Below are 21,581 nucleotides of genomic sequence, written 5' to 3'. Positions count from 1 at the left end.
ACTTAAGCAATTAAACAATTACCAAAGAAAGTGTAAATAAGATAAAAGCTTACCATTAGAAAGAACTTTTGTTCATCACAAAAGAGTTTTCGACGAGAGACTGAAATTCTTGAAAAAGTGATTCCTCCGATTTAAAAATTAAATCGAGGGGGAGTGGGAAACTTTCGTAATTACGAAACTTTCGGCCAGCTCTTATTTTAAAATCGGCCTCTTTTTTTCCTTTATTTTTCAGCGTCAAATGCCAAACGTTAAATTTTCATAATGAATAATTCAATCGCACTCTTAATGTCAAATCTAAATTCGGATTTCGGATACGCAGTTTTCTTTCCAATTAACAATCTACTGACCTAAATTAAAAAGCTTACTAATAAATTATTATTATATTAAGTTAATACTTTTTAATTTCATCAAAATTTAATATCAGAATCCTTGAAGTTTACATTTTTTAACATTTGACAATTTTAATAGTAGTGTTACCAACATATTTAATTTATTATGTTTTAACATTAAATATGAGTGAAGTTAGATATTTTACCTGACAACTAACTTGACAGAAATGATGAAACTTAATTATGGTTTTTTATTAATTATTTATATTATTACAACATTTTCGACCACCTTTTATTTTAAAATCAGCCTCTTTTTCCTTTATTTTGCAGAATCAAATGCCAAACGTTAAATTTTCATAAGAAATGAATAATTCAATCGTACTCTTAATGTCAAATCTAAATTCGGATTATTCTTAATTAAACACCTCTTCTTTCTGCTCTGCTTCCATTTTATTTCAACCTCATTCGATTCCTTTTTTTATTCATCATTGATATATTTTGAATTATATAATATGCAAATGATATTTTTTTAGTAGCTCAAGGTAAACTTATCGATGATGATCTTTTTATTAAAAAGTAATATAATTTATCCCTCAAAACATTTTTTGTAGCCTTTTTCTTCGTGGAGTTGCCACACACTCATTTACAATTTAAAGCAACCAAAAAAATTTCTCCTCATCCTTCCTACTTTTTTTTATTTAATTCTTTCGAAATGCATTAGGTTTTAAGAAACCTTAAATTAATTTAATTTCAATCTTGATTACACAAAAATATGTATATTTATCTTTAACAACCTTCTTAAGCGATTAGATAATCGATCATTCTTGAAGAACGCGAAGCATTTAATCGTTTGAGTTCATTGAAAACGTGCAAGGACAACTGCATCATATTTTCTTCTATATTGTATTCAGTTACGAAACGTTTGTTTATGTGGATAATGTAGAAGAAAATAAAATTAAAAATAAATAAATTTATTATTCGAAGATAATTAATTAATTATGTAGTATAAGTTTTATTGCTTTAGTTTGGTAATCTAGAATATTAAAAAAAATGACAAGGTGAGGAATTTTAGTGTCTTCCTTTTTCGTATTGACACAAGTTTAAAATGTTAAAACGCTCGGCGTTACGTTGAATCGAAAACGGCCTTCACAGAAGGATGTCCTTTAAGGTGGGGATGTCTTATAAATATCTAATATACCATAAAATTTCTCAATCTCATTTTGGAATCCACGGAAAAACTATGAAGTCTTTGGTAAGTTTTTTGTGGTTCATTAAATTTCTTTTATTTCGATTCTTTTCGTTTTTCAGATTATTTTCGGGTTTTTTGGCTTAGTTTTTGGAAAACCGGATATCGGATTAGAGTTGAGGAAACCTTTACAAACTAGTTATGGTGTTCCAGTTGAATCTGTAACGGGACTTCCCCCAAATTATTTACCTCCATCGCCGACGTTTCACACGCCGTTAGTTTCAACGGCGGTTCCTTTTTATTCTGGACCAACAGTAACACCGACTTTATCGCCTATAATTTATGATCAAAGCGTGATTTCACAAATTCCTAGTCATCACCAAATTTATCAACAACAATTTTATTCTCAACCATCGCCGAGTGTTTATCATCATCCAGCTGAAGTACAAAAACACGTTTACTTTTATGAAGCGCCTGAAGAACCGGAAGATATTCATCCGCATGTTGCCCCAACAGCCCCACCTTCAAAGAAGAATGTGAAAATTATTTTCATTAAAGCTCCAACTTATAAAGTTCAGCCGTATGTACCACCCGTTGCTTATTCTCAACAAGAAAAAACTTTGGTTTACGTTTTGGTTAAGAAACCGGAAGAACAACAACAAATTGTTGTGGAACCACCACCACCAACTCCACCAACTAAACCAGAAGTATACTTTATTAAATACAAAAATCAAGCTGAAGCTGAAGAAAAAGTTCAAAACACTTTAAACACTCACGCTGAAAGTGGTGCTAATATTATAACTAATCAAGTTGAAACTGGATCAATCGGAAATTTACCACTTGATGGATTATCAATTGTAACCACACCATCTCCAATTATTACCAACTACGTTTCTTCGTCACTTCCAGGAGGATTCGTGAATCCATCAATTTCGATTAACACGAATGGAATTAACGGTGGACAATTTGTTTCTTCAACGGAATCTCCTTTCATTGCGAGCACTTACGGACCAATTATTTCTTCAACGGAAAGTCCCGTAATTAGTAGTACTTATTACCCATCGATTGATGCCAATAAAATTGTTGATAGTTATGGAGTTCCCCATCAAACTTATGGAATACCGAATAAAAAGTAAATTATGAGAAGAAAACCTGCAATAAATTATAAATTAAGATTTTGTCAAGAAAAACAAATGGTTGTAATAAAAATGTTGTAAAAAATAATAATAAAGATTGCTTAATGATAATTTCTGTCAATTTAGTTGTCTCCCTCATATTTGAAAAAATATATAATACTAAATTACAACGTATTTTAGTGATTTGAATTGATTTTAATTACTTATTTAATTATATATTTGTGAATATTATGATGCATATTCTAATTTCAAATACATTTTAAAATGAAAATAAAGAAATAAGTATGTTGGTAACTCTGTGTTGGTAACACTTTTATTAAAATTGTCAAAATGACATTTGTAAACGTCAAAAAGGTTCAACTTCTTTTGAGTTATATAATTTTAATTGCATTCACTAAATTACTAAATTTTGATTAGAATTAAAATGAAGAAAATTTTATTGACCTAATATTCGTACTAATAAATAAAATAGCAATTTATTAGTAAGCGTTTTGATTTAGGTCAGAAGATTGGTAATTATAAAGAAAACTGCGCATCCTTTATATTTTCGTAATATTTTCTTAATTAGATTGAAATTTAATCCTCGGTGATTCATTAGCATCCGTTATGTAAATATAAATATTTGAAAACAACAAATAATCATAAGGTAGCATTCTCTAATTTAATTATAATCGCGGCAATATTTTTTATATAACAATGTTTCTTTTTTAGATTGCATTTTTTGTCCTAAATCATAAATTATCGCTAACATCTAATTGGATTAAAAGCTAATATTAACTTTAATGTGCGTTATAAACTTCTTATACAATTTACAATCGAAAATATTGATAAATATCAACGAATGAACTTGAACATAACAATTTTTTATGACTTAAAAGAATTTTATTTTTTAAATTGTTTCTTTGTGTTGAGTTAAAAGTTAATTGAGTTGGTCTTTTTAATTAGAAAGTTTTTCTGGGCCATGTTGTGTAATAACAAAGTGCATCCCTGGAGCTATTATCTCAAAAGAGTTAATTATTTCCTCTTTGAGACAACGCCTTAAAAAATCGTATCTCAATTTAATACGATGAGTGGCAAAATTACTACTTTCACTGAATTAAGTTGTATTTGTTTCTTTTTATTTTGTTCTTTTTTTTTAATCTTAGTCCTTTTAATTGAGAGAAACGTTATTGGGGTCATAAAAATAATCCCCACTTGAGCTTTATTTTTATAAATCCCAACAAAAGCTCGTTTTGTTGTCGTCGAAATAGATGGGATTCTTCTAAAAATATCCCCACACAAAATCGATACTTGGGTTAATGTGGTGAAAGGAAGTACGCGCGGGAAATATTTTTAGAACTACCTAATTATAATAAAAGAAGTTGGTTGTTTTATTTCATTTTAATATTAAAACATTTTAGAGTTATCATGGTAAACAAAATATTGCATGCATTTACCGGAAATGTCATATAACTCGCAATATATGTATGCAGTAACCATAGTTACGAAACTACTATGCACTAAGTGCAAGTCTTGTACTGTCCCACATAAAATTCAACATAGCTTAATACAGGCACTGGGTAGTTTTGCAAAGGAAAAGTTTTGCTTGGAAAAGGTGCCGTCCTTATGATAACTCTGAGTTTCCTCCGTAAGAGCCGAACGGCTAAACCCGAATGTTTCTAGTTCTAGGTCTAGTGTTAGTTCTAGTTTTACACTAGCACTGTTACTATGTAGGACTAACACTATGCCTAGAACTGGAATCATTTGGGTTTAGCTGCACGTCTCTAAAGACGGCTAAACCCGAAAGATTCTAGTTCTAACTTTTGTGTTAGTTCTAGTTTTATACTTGCACTGTCACTGGAACTAACATTAGACCTACAACTAGAAACATTAGGGTTTAGCAGTGCGCTCATAAGACGACAATTGTTGGTCATTCTATCTTTCAAAATCAAAATAACCGATAGTTCAAATTCCAAACGTTAGATGGCCCATCCTGTATATTTTTAATTTTATATTTTGAATGGTTCTGAATTGGGTAGATTGTGAAAGGACGATTTGCTTCCAAGACAAATATCATGTCAGTAACATGTGGCATATTGCTTTCTTTAATTGTACAGTAGAAGTATGAAGGCATTGGTTAAATCGCGGGTTATACTTCGTTTAAAGATTTTTCTCGATGCATCATAAATTTTCATTTCTATAATATCTATATTCAATTTTTTTTTTAATTTAATTCAATTCACTAGAAATACTAACATTATATAATAAATACTTCACTTAACTTAAAAATAATGGTAATTAATTTTTTTAAAAATGAGGTTAGATAGTTCTAACCTCACTTAAGTTGTCAAAATTTTATTAAAACACTCACAATCAGTATAAAAAAAATTCTCGAAATATCTTCTTTTCTACAACTTGTTTCCCATTAAGAAGTTCACCTTGGTTAGAGAAGATCTTCACATTTAACGCACCATTGAAATTATGCAAAAACATAACTTATTCACAATTTAATAGCTTTTTTCTATGATTCTTAATTAAGTTACGACAAATCTAATTCATTATTTCTCTTTTATAGGAGGATGGAAAATTTTAAAAAACTGGAACATGGCGGAACACGACGGAATGAGTTTATTAATAAATTTGCATGCCGATTACGGTGTTAGTCCTTACTTTAAAATTACGGTAGATCCAAGTCCAAATGTCCCAGGTTCAAGTTTAATAAGAATATCACCTTCAGGGTTAGGTTTACCGGACAGAAGTTACTATTATAATAGGAACAACAACGATGCCGTAATTTCTATTTATATTTATTAATTAAAACATAAAAATGATTTTTTTAGATGGAAAAGGCTTACACTCAATTCATCTCAGATGTTGTTATAAATTTTGGGGCAACGAAAGAGGACGCCGACAGATTTGGGAGGGATTTATTCTATTATGAGAAACGTATAGCGGAAGTTACACCCGAATCATATGAATTACAAGATCCTATTTTAACGTACAATATAAGAACTATTCATGAATTAACTCAAACTGTTCCAATGGTAAAATTTTAAACACATTTTTCAATGACATTTATCTGTCAAATATTCAAAAAAAAACATAATAAAAATAAAATAACTATTACTACTACCAACTTATTTTTTATAATTTATTTTACTTTAATTCTAAATAATAATTTCAATTATATGTTTTAGCTTTATATTCATGATATTTTATCAAAAATGTACCCTGAAGCAAATATAGACGAATCAACAGAAGTAATAATAACCTCACCAAGATACCTTGAAGAAGTTGCCGGAATAAGTTCTTCAACGGAGAAAGGAATGGCAAATAGTTACTTTATATGGACTTTAGTACGAGAATATCTTCCATACCTTAATAATAAATTTGCTGCGAGTTGGAATTCGTATAACAATGAAATATTTGGAGTCAAAAACGCTCCTGATCGTTGGGAATTTTGTGTTGGGTTGACTCGAAAGTACATGGGATTAGCCGTTGAAGTTCTTGTTGAGAAACAAAACCCGATTAAAAATAAAACGATAAGTATCGTGCATGGTGTTTATGAAGAATTAAGAGAAACGATTAGTCAACGATTAAAGAAATTTGAGAAAACGCAAAATTTATTTCGTCATTTAACATTTAAAATTAGAAATTTAAGGTTGCAAATTGGTTTACCTGAGAATGTAACAAACGATGATTATTTGAAGAATTATTACAGAAAATTGAATATAATTAAAAAATCGTTTTTTATAAACTGTAAATCAGGGATAAGGTTTCTTCAACGCATCGATGAACGCAGACTCATATCCGGGCATCCTGAAGATTATGTTTTAAATTATTTATTTTTAAAACCAGGCAGAGTTAGTTATTCACCTTCTGTTAATAAAATTATTATCCCAAAGGTTTTATTAAATGATTTTTATTATGAGGATAATTTCCCTTGGTAAGTTACAATATACACATCATTAAAATATTCCTACAATTAAGTTTTTCGTTTTTAGGCCAATTATTTTCGGTAGATTAGGAGTAGAAATATCTCAAGCGATAATTTCCAACATTTTACCTTACGATAATGTTTGGACATCCGACTTAAAACTACTTACTCAATTCCATATAACGGTAAACGAATCATTAAATGCTATTAAAAGTCCAATGAGATGTATTGAAGATTCTATAATTCTTGGGAAAAAGCTTAGCGATAAAACAACAGCGAATTTAACGTCCTTAAATGTTATTAAGACAATTTCAGCTGTTCGAATTGCCGAAGAAACTTTAAATATGATTTCTAAAGGAAACTTGGAACATGTTCATCAACCGTCTTTTGAAACTTACGAAGACGCAGCTTTATTTTATTTAACATATTCTCAAAGTTTATGTGCGTTAACGGCGAAAGAATATCAATTTTATGATGTTATTGGAAATAATAGGTTTCCTAGAAAATTGCTGTAAGTTAAACTAAAAATTGTCATAAAAGATTTTTTTTTTTGTTGTTTTTTTTAGCCTTGAAGTAATTTGGTCGCAAGTTGATGGTTTTCAGCACGCTTTTGGTTGTCCTGTAGATACAAGTGAGAAATGTGATGATATTTTTTAAGAAAAAAAGTTGCAACATTTACAAAATACAATTTTTTTATTGCAAAAATATTTATTTTCGTTACAATTACTGTTTTAGTTTGTTCTTTTTTACTAACCAAAAATTTTGATATTTTTTCTTATTGTAAATGTTGTGGAGTTTGTATAAAAAATAATAAAGAAAGTAAAAAGATTTATTTAGTCGTTTCATTTAACTATCTTTAAAAGAACCTAACATTTCTAATAACGTATAACCATCTTCTCTTATTCTTGTTACATCAACCCTTGCTTCAACATTTAATTTTCCATTTACACCTGTGTTGTTATCTAATTCCGTCATCTCTTCATCATTTAAATCTTGTGGTTCACGTTTCGGACTTTCTTCGTTTATATTTGACTTACATTCAATAGAAGATAATGTAATGTTGCCACTCGTATCCCCACTTTTGATTTCAATATCTAAATCGACCATTTCCGCACTAATATCCATACTATCTTGTTGGTCTTGGTTATTCATTCTTGCATAATTTTCAACTCTATTACAAGAATAAACTAACGGCCGAATTGGTTGGCAAATTTTCTCAATTGTCATTAAACCGACTGTACAAATACATGATATATCATCATTCCCAGTTGATAAACCCGTTTTTAATAACTTAATAATAACAGGTAAAGAAGGGGGATGTTTTTGCTCCAAACTAGCAACAATAACTTCATATAATTTCCCAATTGATTTTTTTGAGATATATGGAGGAGTATCAATTCCATTTTGAATTGAACGTAAGGTATTACAAATCATATTATACATCTGTTTTAGATAATTCTGCTTTATATTCAAATTTAAATGGGTCAAAACCATTTTTAAGCAATTTAAAGCAGAAATACAAACTTCCTCTTTTGATATCAAATCATTTCCAATGGAAACTATAGTATGCTGTACAGTAATTTCTTGTCGAACTTTTGATGGTTTTTTCGAAACATTTAAAGTAACATTACTAACAATCGGTTTAACATCTACCAAAATTAATTCAACCAATCTTTTATGATATGTTGAATTCACGTTACTTTTTAACACACTCACAAAATATCCGATTACTTCATAAAGAATCTTTTTATAATCAATATTTTCCGTTTCGCTTAATTTATCCAAGAGAATTTTAGTTATTTTATATGAATATGGAATCAAAATGACCCCTAACCTAAAACAAATTTTTGATTTAAAAAAAAATTGGGCGACATCTATTATTAAATAGCAGAATTAAAATATTAAAAAATTACATTTTCAGAAATAATCGAAATAATTTAAATAATTGCATTTCAACACGTCCCCTTATGCTGTTTGTAAGACACGATTCAATTGTAGTTGATTCATTTATGAGGTCGTTGTTAACCCGAGAGCTCAAAAGATTTAAAAATAAATCTGGTTTAAGAGCTTTCGGAGAATTAAATTTGTATCTGAAACCAGAAAGTTTTAATTACAAAGAAAACAAAGTATTTGTGATTACCGTATCAAAGCAGTTGCAAAATGAATTAAATTTTCCAATCGACATTCGAGAAGAAAAAGCTTAGTATTCGTTTCACTATCCACATTTAACGAAAAAAAATCATTACTTTCATTAAATTTATATTGATTGTTGTCTAAACACTTTAATAATTCTTTTATGGTTGAAATGATTTTAACGAAAGCGTTGCTCCAATTTTGAGTGTGATTCTTTGTGGGGCCACACTAAAATTAAAACAAAATTGTTTAATGTATCTCATTAAATCAATTAATTACCTGTTGTAAATAATGAAAGCACTTTCCAGCTTTTTCGATTACAAATTGATTTTGTTTTTCATACTTTAAATAACCCACAATGTGATTTTCCAGTTTATTCTTATGCGGGAGACAATTTCCTGGATAAAATTCTAAACACGCTTGTAAACAAGACAACGCGTCTAATTCTAAACTTGAATTCATTTCAATCGAAACACATTTTTCAATGATTTTGCCTATCGTAACACCTATTGTTTGTTTGTTAACCACATCGTAAATACTCACACATCTTAAAGATCTTTCTAAAAATCACCAGATTATTAACATTAAATATGCTTTTGTTATATATACTAACCTAAAAATTGAAATTTTGCATAAGAATCTTTGCGATTGCCAATAACCTTTTCAATAAAATTCATTAAATGATCGCTTAGTATATCTTTAGAAAAGCTCATCACCATTCCAGACAATAAATTAAGGGTGCTTTCGTATTGTAGAACCGTATTCAACCCATTTCGTATGTAACTTATAACAAAATTTGCAGTTATGGGATCATTTAATAATAAAGATATTACATCTTGTCGATTAGAATCGTGGTGACTAATTAATTTTAAAATTTCATTTACTTGACCTTGTGTTAGTACCATTTTAATCACTTATCTAGCAGTTTAAGAAAGTTACTTCTTGCTTTGAGGTTATGTTTATGTTGAACAGAACACGTTTATAGGAATGTTCGATTAAATCATTTTAATGAAAACCATTTAAATTTTTAAATCCTTTTTAGTATTTAGATAGGATATAATAATTGTATTCTTCTTTATCGTTATTATCACATAATAAAATAGTTATTGTTTTTAAGTAATGTTCGATTGAATCATTTATAACCTCAAATTTATTGGTTAAAAAATGTCATATGTCAAATAATTAAATTTAAAAAGGGAAAAAATAATTTATTTTAATTTACACGCTTAAAACATTCGTTTCTGTACAATATACAATACACAAGCAATAAAGAATGTAAAAGCAATAAACATTAGTATTTTATCGGTAAATTCCCTCCTTCCAAATTTATTTAACAACTTTCCAGATTGACCAATAAACCCAGCAGTGACTTTTAACTCTTCTTGTGTTCCGGTAACACTATCAGACGAAATCACTAACGTATCTAAAGTTTCAGCACTCCTTTTAGTTGTATCTGCTAATAATCGACTAATAGACATCAATTGATCGGTTACGCTTGAAGTCACCTTAACCAAATGCTCCTTATCCCTTTTTTGGCGATGTCTTATGTTAGTTTCTTCATTATTTGATTTTAATAACTCCTCTTTCATGTTTTTTTCAATTGTTAGCATTGATTTTATGTTTGCCTTTTTAAAATCGTCCATAGCTCTAAAAAAGATATCTCGATAAGTCTAAATTAAAAAAAAATAAATTATCTAATACTTCTTTAATTGTTCTCTTTGTGACACGACTTCTTTTAATAATTCTGTATTCCTTGCTTCTTTGGCAATATCACCAAATTGATCGATGAACTTCCTTAACGCGGATATTTTTGAACGTCCCGCGCCGTTTAAACCTTGCAGTTCAGTCAGAGTGCCAGCGCATGCGCCGATATCCTGTGCATTTCTATCAATACGTGGAAGAAATTCTGTGATTTTATTTGGAAAGAAAAACTTACCTGTATCAATGCACGCAGTTGTAAATGATTTTGTGTTATATCTTGCCTTAAAGACTTTAACATAAATCGTTCTGATTCCATTTTATTCGATTAAATTTAGTGTCGTCGATTATTAAATTTCTCTTTACAAATATGGAATGTAATGTAAAGTTGTCTTTGGTTACTTTAACAAATAAATTGTAGATGGCGTTATTGAAATAAACGTCAATTTCTTTATTATTATTTAAATCGTTAAAAAATGAACTAAATAGAAACAAAAAATGTTTTGCATTTGTAGATTGTACGAAATTTTTAGTGTCCTTGTTATTGTAATTTGGCTGTGAGTAGAATATTTGATTTAAATTTTTTTTTATTATTAATTTTCTTTTAGGATATATTACTTTTTGAAACGAGAAAATAAATACGACGAATATCAAGATGAAATTGAGGATAAAAGTGAAATGAATTTGAATCGCTTGAGAAGAAACGACAAGACGTTTTACAAATATAAATAATTTAAATTTTAAGTTTAAAATGTCATGACAGACGTCATCTTTACAATTTATTAAACTTTGTAATTAATTGATGTAATATTTATTTGACAATTATATCTTAAATATATAGAAACATCAAAAAATCAACTATATATATTTTAACGTAATTTAAAATAAAAACAATTACAATGTTTCTTTTTGACAAAATTATGCTTAATGCTTCAGATGTCATTTGGGTTGCCTAAATTTATTAATAACTGCTTGTCATCATCATCATTATTGGCAACACAACCCCTAGTGGGTCTTGACCTGTTTTAGGATCAGCTTCCACTCTCTTCTATTTCGTGCCTTGACCTTCCAGTTTCTAACTCCCAGCCCAATCTGAATCCATATAAAATTCCAAAAACTGATTGCACTCAATTAAATTGAAATTTAACACAAGACTCGATATAGATCAATCTCATCTATATGTTCAAATCGCAGTAAAAAATAATGCATTCAAACAAGATTATTGTGGTAACTAAATATGTAACTGTTCCCTCTAGTTTAACAATAAGGTTATAGATTGTTGAAGTTTTTATTTAAATTTCTTAACATTTTTTTGACAAACATAAAACTGCTACGGAATTACATAGCACTTAAATTGAAACAAAAAAAAAATAATAACAGTAACAAAGTTAAAAGAAATCCATAAAACAACTACTTTTAGAATAACCATATTTCAACAAAAAAAGAAATGCTTAAGGCAGAGAGGTGCAGGTATTTGTAGGATTTCTCTTAACACAATTTTCAATTAAATTATTTCATATTATTTAGATACATTTATACTGAACGAATTGAAAAGAGTTGCATATTCTCTGTCGCTTCCGCTTTAAATTTATTAACTTAAATCAAGCCGACTCTATACAACCGTTATTTTCTTTACCGTTTTCGTTTCTTTTATCAATACAATTCTTAAGTTTTTTTCGACAAAAACAAAAAAAAAAGGAACCTACAAATAAATCAAACCGCTCGCAGCGGCATGAGCCATTAATGTATTCGCCGCTTGTTGTGTTTCAAGAAGAATCCTCGCTTCTTCCATCCATTCTTTTGATATAACACGCGGTGCTCCACTCAATAAATTCATATATTTTAATGTTTGTGCAAAATCCCCTCTATCTAACCAATACCTAAAAGTAAAATAAATCTATAGATAAAAAGAAAAGTATAGGGAAAGGAACTGGTTAACCTAGCTCTTTGAAATATTTCATTAGTACTAAGATTAGTAAAATCGGTCTTTTCGTCGTTTAATTCCGATTGCGGAATGGGATTCGCCGCCTTCACTAATAACATGGACTGCAAAAACGACAAAAGGTACATATGGAGACGACCCCCCGCTTCCGGTACAAGAGATAATCGACTCGCCATTTTTTCAACTTTAATAAATCGCTCTCTTAAAGCATCTTCTGGATAAACACCACGATTTTTAGCCACCTCCGGTATTCCTTGAACTACCACCTTCACCAATTCATCATTTTCGGCTAAAAAAAATTATTCATTGTAATAATTAAAAAGAACATGTTTAAGAATTACCAGCTGCGCTTTCTACTGCAGTTATTTCCGGTTCAAGAGGTCTTAATTGATCAGTCCACGGTAAACCTGGACAGCCAACTTTGATGGATTTATAAAGTGCTTGACACGCGCTCCAAAGTACTTGAGCTTGATGAGCTGCTTTATCAGCTTCCGTTCGAGCTAAAAAAAAAAAAATTTAGTAAGCATAATAAATGAAAGGATTAATACAGTTTTGTCTTATTTGTTTTATGCAAATTCATTTAACTCGATTTATGTTATAATAATAAATAATACCTGTTAATCCTTGTTGAAAAAATCCAGGAGCATAAAACAAATAAGTTTTTAAATTAATATTTAGTTTTTGTTATAAAATCCCTAAATAATATATAAATTTTAATTCTTTGATAAGTTTATTGTATTAATATTAATTATAGTAAAACCTCGATATAACAGATTGTTAGAACAGACTAAACAAACAAAATATTTTTAAGTCACACTATTAATAATATCTATTAATATATACATCAGTATATTTAAATATAAATGTTAGTGCTCATAGAAAGAATCTAACTCGATTGGTTGCTGTATATTTCTGTTGAACTAACACTAGACCTAGAAACATTCAGGTTTAGCCATCTTAAGAGACATACAGCTAAACCCGAATGTTTCTAGTTTTAGGTCTAGTGCTAGTTCTAGTGACACTACTAGGTAGCGCTAGTTAGCACTAAATATCGCTATGTTGTATATTGAACTAAAACTAGAGTTAACACTAGACCTAGAACTAGAAAGTTTCGGGTTTAGAAGTGCGTCTGACGCACGGCCCTGCAGATTACTTCTTTTACTGATAACATTATTATCACCGTTGACGTAATAATAAATTGCTGCATAACAATTTTTGTAGAAATTTAGAAGAAACCAAATGTTCTTGCTAGTAGATAATTTAATTTTGAGGACGTTGTAAGTAAAATAGTTAAAGCTTATTATTTTAAAAGTGTTTGTTGTGAAACTATGTTTGATCATAATTTGATTCTATCAAGGTGTAGCAGCTACAAAGGAAAATAATGCAAAGCTAAAACATATTAAAACAAGTTAAGTTACTTTTTTATGGAAAAGATTTGGAAACTTATAAAAAGGTATATAAACGGAGTGCATTATACCTCTCAAACCAGTGGTAATGTTAAACTAAAACGAGAACTAGAAATTTTCGGGTTAAGCTGTGCGTCTTTTGAAAAATTGTTTGACGTTTCAGATGCTATGTTGCAACGTTCTTCAAAAACAAGTTCGAAGTCACTTCGATCATAAATCTTTCATGCATAGGTACTAAACCAAAAACAGCACCAATATATGGTTTTTGTTATGAAATCACAATTAACTTATGTTATTTTATCAGTACTATATTCTGTTTTTAAACCAGGAGGAGTATTTTAAATTTGTCACCAGATTGGTTGAATGCGAAGAAGGTTCACACACAGGCAATTTTGATTTTGAATTTGAAGATTAGGTAATTGATAATTCGACAGTTTCGTGTCATTATTGTATATTTTGTGTTCTTAAACCCTTTTTTGTTATATTTTGAAATAAATACACTCATAACTTCAATGTTAATTTGTATGTATAGTGTTGACGATAACAAACGAAAATAAATACAATAATAAGTAAATAAATAAATAATAATTATTAATTTAAAGTTACCGCCAAAATATCTAGTGATATTTTCTGGTGATTTTTTCCAGTGTAAATCTGACTTTCGCGTTTACTCCTCCTGGTTTAAAAACAGAGTATAGTTCTAGTGCAAGTGTTAGTTCTAGTTTTAATTGTTATTCAGCGCTAAGTTGTATATTTTTAAGTTTCGGGTTTAGCCCTGTGTCTTCAGACGCTGAATGTTAGGTAAGGTTAGTTTTGTTTACAAACATTAATTATACCATGAAGTTTTCTTTGGCAATTAGTAATGGCAATTATAGCGTGAAGTTTTCTTTTGTAATGTCAATTATAGCGTGAAGGAATGTTCGGTAAGGTTAGTTTTGTTTACAAACATTAATTATACCATGAAGTATTCTTTGGCAATTAGTAATGGCTATTATAGCGTGAAGTTTTCTTTTGTAATGTCAATTATAGCGTGAAGGAATGTTCGGTAAGGTTAGTTTTGTTTACAAACATTAATTATACCTTGAAGTTTTCTTTGGCAATTATACTCTGTTTTTAAACCAGGAGGAGTATTTTAAATTTGTCACCAGATTGACCTTGCACGTGATTGGTTGAATGCGAGGAAGGTTTACACACAGGCAATTTTGAATTTTGATTTTGAATTTGAAGGTTAGGTTATTGACAATTCGACAGTTTCGTGTCATTATTGTAAATTTTGTGTTCTTAAACCCTTCTTTATTATATTTTGAAATAAATACACTCATAACTTCAATGTTAATTTGTATGTTTAGTGTTGACGATAACAAACGAAAATAAATATAATAATAAGTAAATAAATAAATAATAATAATTATTAATTTAAATTTACCGCCAAAATATCTAGTGATATTTTCTGGTGATTTTTCCTAGTGTAAATCTGACTTTCGCGTTTACTCCTCCTGGTTTAAAAACAGAGTATAGATCCTAGTAAGTGCACAACTTCCATAATCAGCTATAAACAAATGTTTTTTTTTTAAGTAGCAGCGCTTTGCCGTACACTGTAACATATTTTATTTTTTTACGTGATAACACTGATCACTATTGACTTTAAGAAAAAAATTAAGAGATAAAAGTAGCAATAAAGAATGAGCTTTAAAAGTTAGTATTCCATGGCGTTAAAAAGTTCTTATACAAAAATCAAAGGGGTAGTGAAGGTATGGTTGAAAATAAGTCTTAACCAGTAGTAAATACATAGACAATTTCAAATTCTGCGGTTTACTTATAGCAGAAATAAAAAATAAAATGTAAATGTTCAAGTAAAATGTTCAACTTCAATCGCTTATAGCTTGAAAACAAAAGAGTTGCGACCCTATGTTTATATAAAAAACATTATACAAAAACATTAGAAACTGAACCACCCTGTATATGAAATTTGGATGCTCTTTGGATACGCCACTGGATAAAGTTTGACCTATTTCATCTAAATCGTACACGCCACTATCGCTAGGACCAAGGTCAATTTTGTCTCCAAACAAATGCTCTTGAGTTGGCTTCAAACTGGTATACAAGCAAACATAGGCGATGCAGCTTCTATATATACAATTTCTTTGGTTAGCGCTAAATATCGAAATATTGTATATTTTTGTTGAACTAAAACTAGACCTAGAACTTGAAACATTCAGGTTTAGCCATCTTAAGAGACTTATGGCTAATCCTGAGTGTTTATAGTTTTAGGTCTAATGCTAGTCCCAGTGACAGTGCTAGTTAGCGCTAGTTAGCACTAAATATCGCTGTGTTGTATATTTTTATTGAACTAAAACTAGAACTAACATTAGACCTAAAGCTGAAGATGCACTGCTAAACCTAAAACTTTCTAGTTCTTGGTTTAGAGTTAATTCTAGTTTTAGGTGTTATTCAGCGCTAGATTGTTAAATATTGTATTAAACTAGTAAACAGTTATATCAAGGTTTTACTGTATATTATGTTCTTATACCTTTTATTGCTCCATCTAATCCTCGTAACCGTCCTATCATTCCAGCCACTTGCGTTTTAAACTTGCACCTTTCTTCAGTTAACTGTTCGTCAAAAGCTCTTGTTAATTTTCTTTCTAATTCTAATTCGCGCGTTTTAACGGCGTCGTTTAAATGATCCGCGAATGCCTCCGATTGTAATTTTAATTGTAATCGTAATTCATGTTCGCTATCTTTACGTAATTTTAAACACTAGAAAAAAAAAAAAAAATTATAATAAAAGTAAGCACCTGACATATTAAATTTTAGTTACTTTTTTTTGGAATTCCTCTTCAATTTTTCTTCGTGATTTATCCATCTCTTTGCACACTTGTTCTGTCGTTAAAACTTCAAGTCCTCCTTTTCTAGCTGCATCGACAGCTTTTCCCAGTCGCTCATCGCCCAAAGTTTCCATACGGTACAATTCTTTTTGATAAAACATGACTTTCGACATCGCTTGAATTATGAACAAATCTAAATCGCCCTCACTGATACCTATTTTTTTCTGGCTTAAATCCATATTTGGAAACAAAATTTTCAATTCATCCGCGAAAGTTTGCCGAGCATCCGAAACCTTGTTCCAATATTTATCCGCGATGTTCGACATTTTCTTTTCAGCTTCAAGTTCGCGTTTGGCCGTCGCTATATCCTCAGACACTTTATTTAAATTTCTTATTGCTTGATCTTTAACGTCTTCGGTTAAACTTGCGTTGCGAGTGATTAAATCTTTTAGTTTTTTTAGATTTCTCATTGCCACAGCGGCTTCATCTTCCGCCTTTGTAATAGCCTCCTCTTTAGCTATTGCTTTTACTTTAAGCGAACTCCAAATAGACGGGTCGATTTTGTCAACTGAGTTCTCCACAAAATCGTCCACGTCCATCATATAATTTTTTAAAGCGTATATCGCGGTGTTGTACGCTTTTACAGCTTGAGAAGCGGCGTTGTTGATGTCCCGTTCAATGTCAACAAGGTTTTTAGGATGATCGGGTGGGAGTGGCATTTCTGGTGGTTTTGGATCAACTAAAAATTAAAATTTAATGTTAAGTTTAATATTTTAATATAAATTGAGATTTTTTGTTATGTAAAATGAGAGTGTGAAATATTTTGAAGGTACCTATTTCTATTAGAGGTTCAGGTGTGTCTTTATCCTTTGATTCCAAACGTATTTCGTTGTATTTGACCTCTTCTTCTTTTATTTCTTTTACGACGCCAGGAAATAATGGACTTGGAGCTAAATGGAAATGTGAAAACTCCAGTTAGTTAATTAGTAAATGTAATTACTAATGAATTTTTAGTTATGTTAAAACTTTGTAACATTTAATAAACTAAAATTTATTCTTTTTAAATACTTACGATGATAATCTTTGGGGACTTCTTTAACCGGTTGATGATGAGAATGTGCTCCATCGCCAGACCCAGTCAAGCTATCAAAGATTTCCCGGATGTACTCCATGAATGTTTTTTCTTCTTGAAAAACAACCTTAATAACCTCATCGGTGAATGGAACATACTCGGTGAGAATGGTACGAAAATCAGGATCGTACTTTGCGTAACCAATTACAGCCCCACCAGCCAACGCTAGGACCCCAATTGTCATTCCAATTCCAGTGCTGGGTCCTTTTGGCGGCGGTGGAGGCGGACATAGTTCGCTCCTTTGGTTTTCCTTACTATAGCACCTCACGTTTTTATATATTCTAGATGTTGCGCCTCCATTACTGCACCTCTACAAAATTTATGCATTTTAAATTAATAAAAAATGATTAAAATGATATAAAAATTGTAATAAAGTGAATTAAATATGAGCAAAAAAAAAACATTTGTCAGTTGATGACATAACAGGTTTAATGTCGACGATTTTTAAAAGGGAATTTTGATTTTAGACACCTCGTGTTCTTAATTTTGTTTGGTGATACTAGATTGCTTACCCCTTGATTGAAACGTGTCGCCGATGCACTGACAATTCTAAACATCCTTCCGGGGGGCGACGACGACGGGAGAAACACCGGGAAAACGATTCAAACGCAAGTACACCAGGCGAAACCGAACCCACTACCACTACACAACTCAGTGCATACAAAAAACAGGGGTCGGTCGTGATGTTGCGATCTCTCGTTGGAGGTGAGTAACTCAGATCCACTGATTTTGACAATTCTTACGAGGATTTTGATGTGAGCGCATTATGATGACATGAAAATGAATAACGGTAAATAATAAAACGTTTTCGTGACATATTTATTTGACTTTTGCTCCTCGTTAAAACTTTTAGGTTATTGATGGTGAGTTATTTTTCGTTTAAAGTTGGTATTAGCGCTTACATCCAATCTCGTTCAACCACTTTTCTTTAAGTTAAACAAAGATGGAGATAGTCATCTTGGTTTAATTTAATTTATTTTTAGGTTATATTAACATTAAAAAAATAAATTTTCCTAAATATAATTTTCATTTTCAGTTTTACGAATTTACCCAAAATATCTATCCAAGCCATTAATTCCAATTAAAAATGGAATTGTAATACCACAAATGCGAAAATTTACCTCGATAACTGAAGGTTCCGCTCAACAGAGTTTATTAAATAATTCAAAAATACAAGAAATTTCTCAAAATATTACAAGATCAGTGACAAAATATTCGTTTAAAAAAGGTAAAAGAAAAGCTGTTAAAGCTGTTTTAAAACGGTTTTATCGCTTGGATTGGGGTGGATGGATACGAACTAAAGCTGGAAGGAATAAAAGGTTGTGGAAGAAATCTCCGCAAAGGAGACGAAGGCTTCGTCAACATGTTCTTTGCAACGGACAGCAATCTATGTTATTAGATAAAATGGTTGGAAGTTTTTGGAGGAAACCAAAGTTTTATGTTGATGACCCCTATAATCCATACCATGTGAGAGAGGAATTTAGAACAACTTATGTTAAACCAAGACCTTATTTTCCTAAGGAAACATAACTTTTTTGGAGTAATTAGTTAGATTTTGTGTTAATAAAGTTTACAATTTGATTTAAATAAGTTCTTTTATGGGTTGTCAAAGATTCTAACCTCAAAATAAAAAGAAAACAAATTTGTTTGAAAAAGTTTATGAAAAAAATATCTCATTTTAAAAACATTAAAAATTTGCTCATTCAACAATATTAGCAATTTTTCCAATTCCCTCAATTTCACTTTCTAACAAATCTCCAGCTTTTAAGAATTCAGCTGGTTTTCTGTGCATACCAACACCACTTGGAGTTCCAGTAAGTATTAAATCTCCTGGATATAAAGTCATAAACCTATAAAAAAAAAATAATTAAGAAATTATGAAAAATATTCATATTAAAACATACTCAGATAAGTACGCTACCAAGAAATCAATTTTAAAAATCATTTCATTAGTATTTCCCGATTGTTTTTGAACACCATTTACCCAACTCTTAATATTCAAGTTTTGTGCGTTTATTTTATTCTTTGTAACAACAACTGGTCCAATTGGACAAAACGTATCCATTGATTTTCCCAACAAAAATTGCCCACCATTTCTACCTTTTTGCCAATCCCTTGCCGAAATATCTTGAGCAATTGTATATCCAAAAATATGATCCTGCGATTGATCCTGTCGGATATTTTTAGCCGTTTTACCAATAACCACCGCTAATTCAACTTCCCAATCGACGCTCTACTAAAAAAAATCTTTTTATAACTCTATTTAAAAACAAAATAATAACGTACATTACTAATTTTCGGTAGCTTAATAGCATCGTGGGGCCCTATTATCGTTGAAGAATACTTGCTAAAAATAATTGGTTCTTTTGGGTAAGGTAATTTTTGTTCATCGCAGTGTCCACTATAATTTAAACCTACGCAAATGATTTTATCCGGATTTGTTATCGGGGGAAGTAGGTTTACTTCGGAAAGTGGTACTAACGATTTTCCCTCAGCAACGATTCTTAAAAATAAAAATTATTTTAATTTTGACATTGACAGGTGATTTTGAACTATTTTGACGAATAGGTTAACTTTTTGACGTTTAAAACATAACCTAACTTAACAGTAATTTTTTTAAAATCTTTTTTTAATAAATATAGATTATATCTCAATAAAACTTTTTAAATAATTGATTGATAAAGATTTAATGTTAACATGTAATAATAAATATGTTGATTGTTTTATCAACTCAAATTATTTATCACAAGGTGAAACGGTGAGATTAATTATTAAAATTGTGTAATGTGCATTAATGGAAAAAAAAATGTTGATAAGGTTTATTTTTGTAAAGATTCCTCTTAATCATTTTATCTCAAACATTTTTATTAGTATGCGGAATTTTTTCATTTTTTAACTACTTTTTTATTACATTTTAATAATTATAACAAAAATGATTAACCTTTTTAATCATGGGAAATCTGTGTATCTAATCTAAAATCCCAGATTTCTTATCTAGCCGGGTTTTCTATAAATAAATATCCGCTCTAATTGACTTTTTGGTTAACTCCTGTAAATTTGTATTTGATATCAAGGTCATTGATCTTAATATAAATAAATGTATTTTCAATATAGCCAACGTTAAAATTTAATTCAATCCTGCCCTGAACAAACTGGTTGGATCTTTATAAAGCAGGTTATGTTATTTTACCACCTTTACTTTCACATTCACAATAATAAAGTACATAAAGTATTTTTAAACCATTAAATCATATATTTATAAATTATGTGTTTATTAATAACAAATTTTATTTATTTTGTACAAAAACCATTTATTATTATTAAAAATCATTTATAGCAATCCCTGAAGTGTTCTAAGAATTTATAAATAACATTATGTAATAAAAAAATGAGGCTCGTGGTTTGCGTGTTAACACTTAAATAGAATTGAATAAACACACCCAAGTTCGCATAAATTTTCAAACCGAAAATCAATTTATTTTTAAATCTAGCACGTCAATCGTTTCAACAGTTTTTTATTCAATTTTTTATTTAATTTTGTTTCATACCTTTTAGCTTTCTCAATGATTCCATTTCCATCTCGCAAACACTTCAATAAAGAATTTGGCACGGAAGAATCAACGGCACTTATATCGATAATATCTCCATCGATGCTCAATTGTGCCCCAACATGTCTCGGGCCGCCAGATTTCAACTGAAATTGTACAAAACGCATCTTTTTCACACCTGAAACACTAAAACATCTAGCCTGGAGTTCCTTCGTTTTACACGAAATCCACAGTAATTCATTTAGTGCCGATTTATTTTTAACGAAGATACTTCTTAAAGCCATTATTTTTTTGATTAAGTACAACAACCGGAAGACACTTAACCTCA

At 30.0% G+C, this 21,581-nt stretch overlaps 7 protein-coding genes and 1 long non-coding RNA gene across 9 annotated transcripts in view; 4 read left to right on the top strand and 4 right to left on the bottom strand.

Moving 5' to 3' along the window:
* Nucleotides 1-7,399, top strand: part of LOC111427140 (gone early) — a 30,843-nt gene extending 23,444 nt beyond the window's left edge. Inside the window, exons 5-9 of the mRNA XM_023062130.2 lie at nt 5,206-5,420; nt 5,471-5,674; nt 5,828-6,576; nt 6,635-7,078; nt 7,134-7,399. Of these exons, the coding sequence (XP_022917898.2) occupies nt 5,206-5,420; nt 5,471-5,674; nt 5,828-6,576; nt 6,635-7,078; nt 7,134-7,224 (1,703 nt within the window). The 3' untranslated portion in view covers nt 7,225-7,399. The remainder of the gene's footprint in view (nt 1-5,205; nt 5,421-5,470; nt 5,675-5,827; nt 6,577-6,634; nt 7,079-7,133) is intronic.
* On the top strand, nt 1,486-2,762 carry LOC111427142 (uncharacterized). The gene is made up of 2 exons (XM_023062133.2): nt 1,486-1,581; nt 1,638-2,762. Exons 1-2 carry the CDS (start codon nt 1,486-1,488, stop codon nt 2,649-2,651), a joined length of 1,110 nt encoding a protein of 369 aa, XP_022917901.2. The 3' UTR covers nt 2,652-2,762.
* Nucleotides 7,383-9,777, bottom strand: LOC111427503 (uncharacterized). Its single transcript, XM_023062677.2, has 5 exons — nt 9,314-9,777; nt 8,980-9,260; nt 8,708-8,928; nt 8,481-8,657; nt 7,383-8,401 (listed from the first exon to the last, which is right to left on the bottom strand). The coding sequence occupies exons 1-5, from the start codon at nt 9,603-9,605 to the stop codon at nt 7,414-7,416; spliced, it is 1,959 nt and encodes a 652-aa protein (XP_022918445.2). The 5' UTR covers nt 9,606-9,777; the 3' UTR covers nt 7,383-7,413.
* Nucleotides 9,778-9,893: 116 nt separating this feature from the next.
* Nucleotides 9,894-10,721, bottom strand: LOC111427281 (vesicle transport protein Sec20). Its single transcript, XM_023062338.2, has 3 exons — nt 10,637-10,721; nt 10,402-10,574; nt 9,894-10,347 (listed from the first exon to the last, which is right to left on the bottom strand). Exons 1-3 carry the CDS (start codon nt 10,715-10,717, stop codon nt 9,927-9,929), a joined length of 675 nt encoding a protein of 224 aa, XP_022918106.1. The 5' UTR covers nt 10,718-10,721; the 3' UTR covers nt 9,894-9,926.
* A 147-nt stretch (nt 10,722-10,868) lies between these two features.
* LOC139428949 (uncharacterized) lies at nt 10,869-11,256 on the top strand. The gene is made up of 2 exons (XR_011639630.1): nt 10,869-10,955; nt 11,007-11,256. It is a non-coding gene; the product is annotated as an uncharacterized lncRNA (long non-coding RNA).
* Nucleotides 11,257-11,667: 411 nt separating this feature from the next.
* On the bottom strand, nt 11,668-18,304 carry LOC111427548 (inner membrane mitochondrial protein mitofilin). Of its 2 annotated transcripts, XM_023062746.2 has the most exons (8): nt 18,218-18,304; nt 17,646-18,015; nt 17,407-17,523; nt 16,567-17,312; nt 16,277-16,505; nt 12,682-12,840; nt 12,338-12,629; nt 11,668-12,278 (listed from the first exon to the last, which is right to left on the bottom strand). In XM_023062746.2, the coding sequence occupies exons 1-8, from the start codon at nt 18,260-18,262 to the stop codon at nt 12,101-12,103; spliced, it is 2,136 nt and encodes a 711-aa protein (XP_022918514.1). In that variant the 5' UTR covers nt 18,263-18,304; the 3' UTR covers nt 11,668-12,100. The 2 variants fall into 2 exon arrangements, with proteins under 2 accessions (XP_022918514.1, XP_071050130.1); XM_071194029.1 differs by lacking the exon at nt 17,407-17,523.
* A 22-nt stretch (nt 18,305-18,326) lies between these two features.
* On the top strand, nt 18,327-19,295 carry LOC111427551 (mitochondrial ribosomal protein L35). Its single transcript, XM_023062751.2, has 2 exons — nt 18,327-18,410; nt 18,742-19,295. The coding sequence occupies exons 1-2, from the start codon at nt 18,389-18,391 to the stop codon at nt 19,233-19,235; spliced, it is 516 nt and encodes a 171-aa protein (XP_022918519.2). The 5' UTR covers nt 18,327-18,388; the 3' UTR covers nt 19,236-19,295.
* Nucleotides 19,296-19,347: 52 nt separating this feature from the next.
* Nucleotides 19,348-21,537, bottom strand: LOC111427550 (oxaloacetate tautomerase FAHD2A, mitochondrial). Its single transcript, XM_023062748.2, has 4 exons — nt 21,254-21,537; nt 19,992-20,208; nt 19,610-19,938; nt 19,348-19,555 (listed from the first exon to the last, which is right to left on the bottom strand). The coding sequence occupies exons 1-4, from the start codon at nt 21,535-21,537 to the stop codon at nt 19,405-19,407; spliced, it is 981 nt and encodes a 326-aa protein (XP_022918516.1). The 3' UTR covers nt 19,348-19,404.
* Nucleotides 21,538-21,581: the final 44 nt, after the last annotated feature.

This window comes from Onthophagus taurus, chromosome 2, assembly GCF_036711975.1.
Source record: "Onthophagus taurus isolate NC chromosome 2, IU_Otau_3.0, whole genome shotgun sequence".
Taxonomy (NCBI): Eukaryota; Metazoa; Arthropoda; class Insecta; order Coleoptera; family Scarabaeidae; genus Onthophagus; species Onthophagus taurus.
The sequence above is the reverse complement of the archived record's forward strand: the minus strand, read 5'-3'. Positions and strand labels throughout refer to the sequence as shown.

Excerpts from the sequence above, each read along its gene's own strand:
- LOC111427503 (XM_023062677.2), bottom strand. The coding sequence starts at position 9,605 with ATGGTACTAACACAAGGTCAAGTAAATGAAATTTTAAAATTAATTAGT. Across the intron at positions 8,929-8,979 it reads GCTTTCATTATTTACAACAG|TGTGGCCCCACAAAGAATCA; the intron begins GTAATTAATTGA and ends TTTTAATTTTAG. Across the intron at positions 8,658-8,707 it reads TTTGCAACTGCTTTGATACG|ATACAAATTTAATTCTCCGA; the intron begins GTAATCACAAAT and ends TTCTGGTTTCAG.
- LOC111427550 (XM_023062748.2), bottom strand. The coding sequence starts at position 21,537 with ATGGCTTTAAGAAGTATCTTCGTTAAAAATAAATCGGCACTAAATGAA. Across the intron at positions 20,209-21,253 it reads ATCATTGAGAAAGCTAAAAG|AATCGTTGCTGAGGGAAAAT; the intron begins GTATGAAACAAA and ends TTTATTTTTAAG. Across the intron at positions 19,556-19,609 it reads TTGGTAGCGTACTTATCTGA|GTTTATGACTTTATATCCAG; the intron begins GTATGTTTTAAT and ends TTTTTTTTATAG.
- LOC111427548 (XM_023062746.2), bottom strand. The coding sequence starts at position 18,262 with ATGTTTAGAATTGTCAGTGCATCGGCGACACGTTTCAATCAAGGG. Across the intron at positions 17,524-17,645 it reads AGTCCCCAAAGATTATCATC|CTCCAAGTCCATTATTTCCT; the intron begins GTAAGTATTTAA and ends ATTTCCATTTAG. Across the intron at positions 12,841-16,276 it reads ATTAGATGGAGCAATAAAAG|CTCGAACGGAAGCTGATAAA; the intron begins GTATAAGAACAT and ends TTTTTTTTTTAG.
- LOC111427142 (XM_023062133.2), top strand. The coding sequence starts at position 1,486 with ATGTCCTTTAAGGTGGGGATGTCTTATAAATATCTAATATACCATAAA. Across the intron at positions 1,582-1,637 it reads GAAAAACTATGAAGTCTTTG|ATTATTTTCGGGTTTTTTGG; the intron begins GTAAGTTTTTTG and ends TTCGTTTTTCAG.
- LOC111427551 (XM_023062751.2), top strand. The coding sequence starts at position 18,389 with ATGTTGCGATCTCTCGTTGGAG. Across the intron at positions 18,411-18,741 it reads GTTGCGATCTCTCGTTGGAG|TTTTACGAATTTACCCAAAA; the intron begins GTGAGTAACTCA and ends TTTCATTTTCAG.
- LOC111427281 (XM_023062338.2), bottom strand. The coding sequence starts at position 10,717 with ATGGAATCAGAACGATTTATGTTAAAGTCTTTAAGGCAAGATATAACA. Across the intron at positions 10,575-10,636 it reads AACTGCGTGCATTGATACAG|GATATCGGCGCATGCGCTGG; the intron begins GTAAGTTTTTCT and ends AGAAATGCACAG. Across the intron at positions 10,348-10,401 it reads CAAAGAGAACAATTAAAGAA|AGCTATGGACGATTTTAAAA; the intron begins GTATTAGATAAT and ends TATCTTTTTTAG.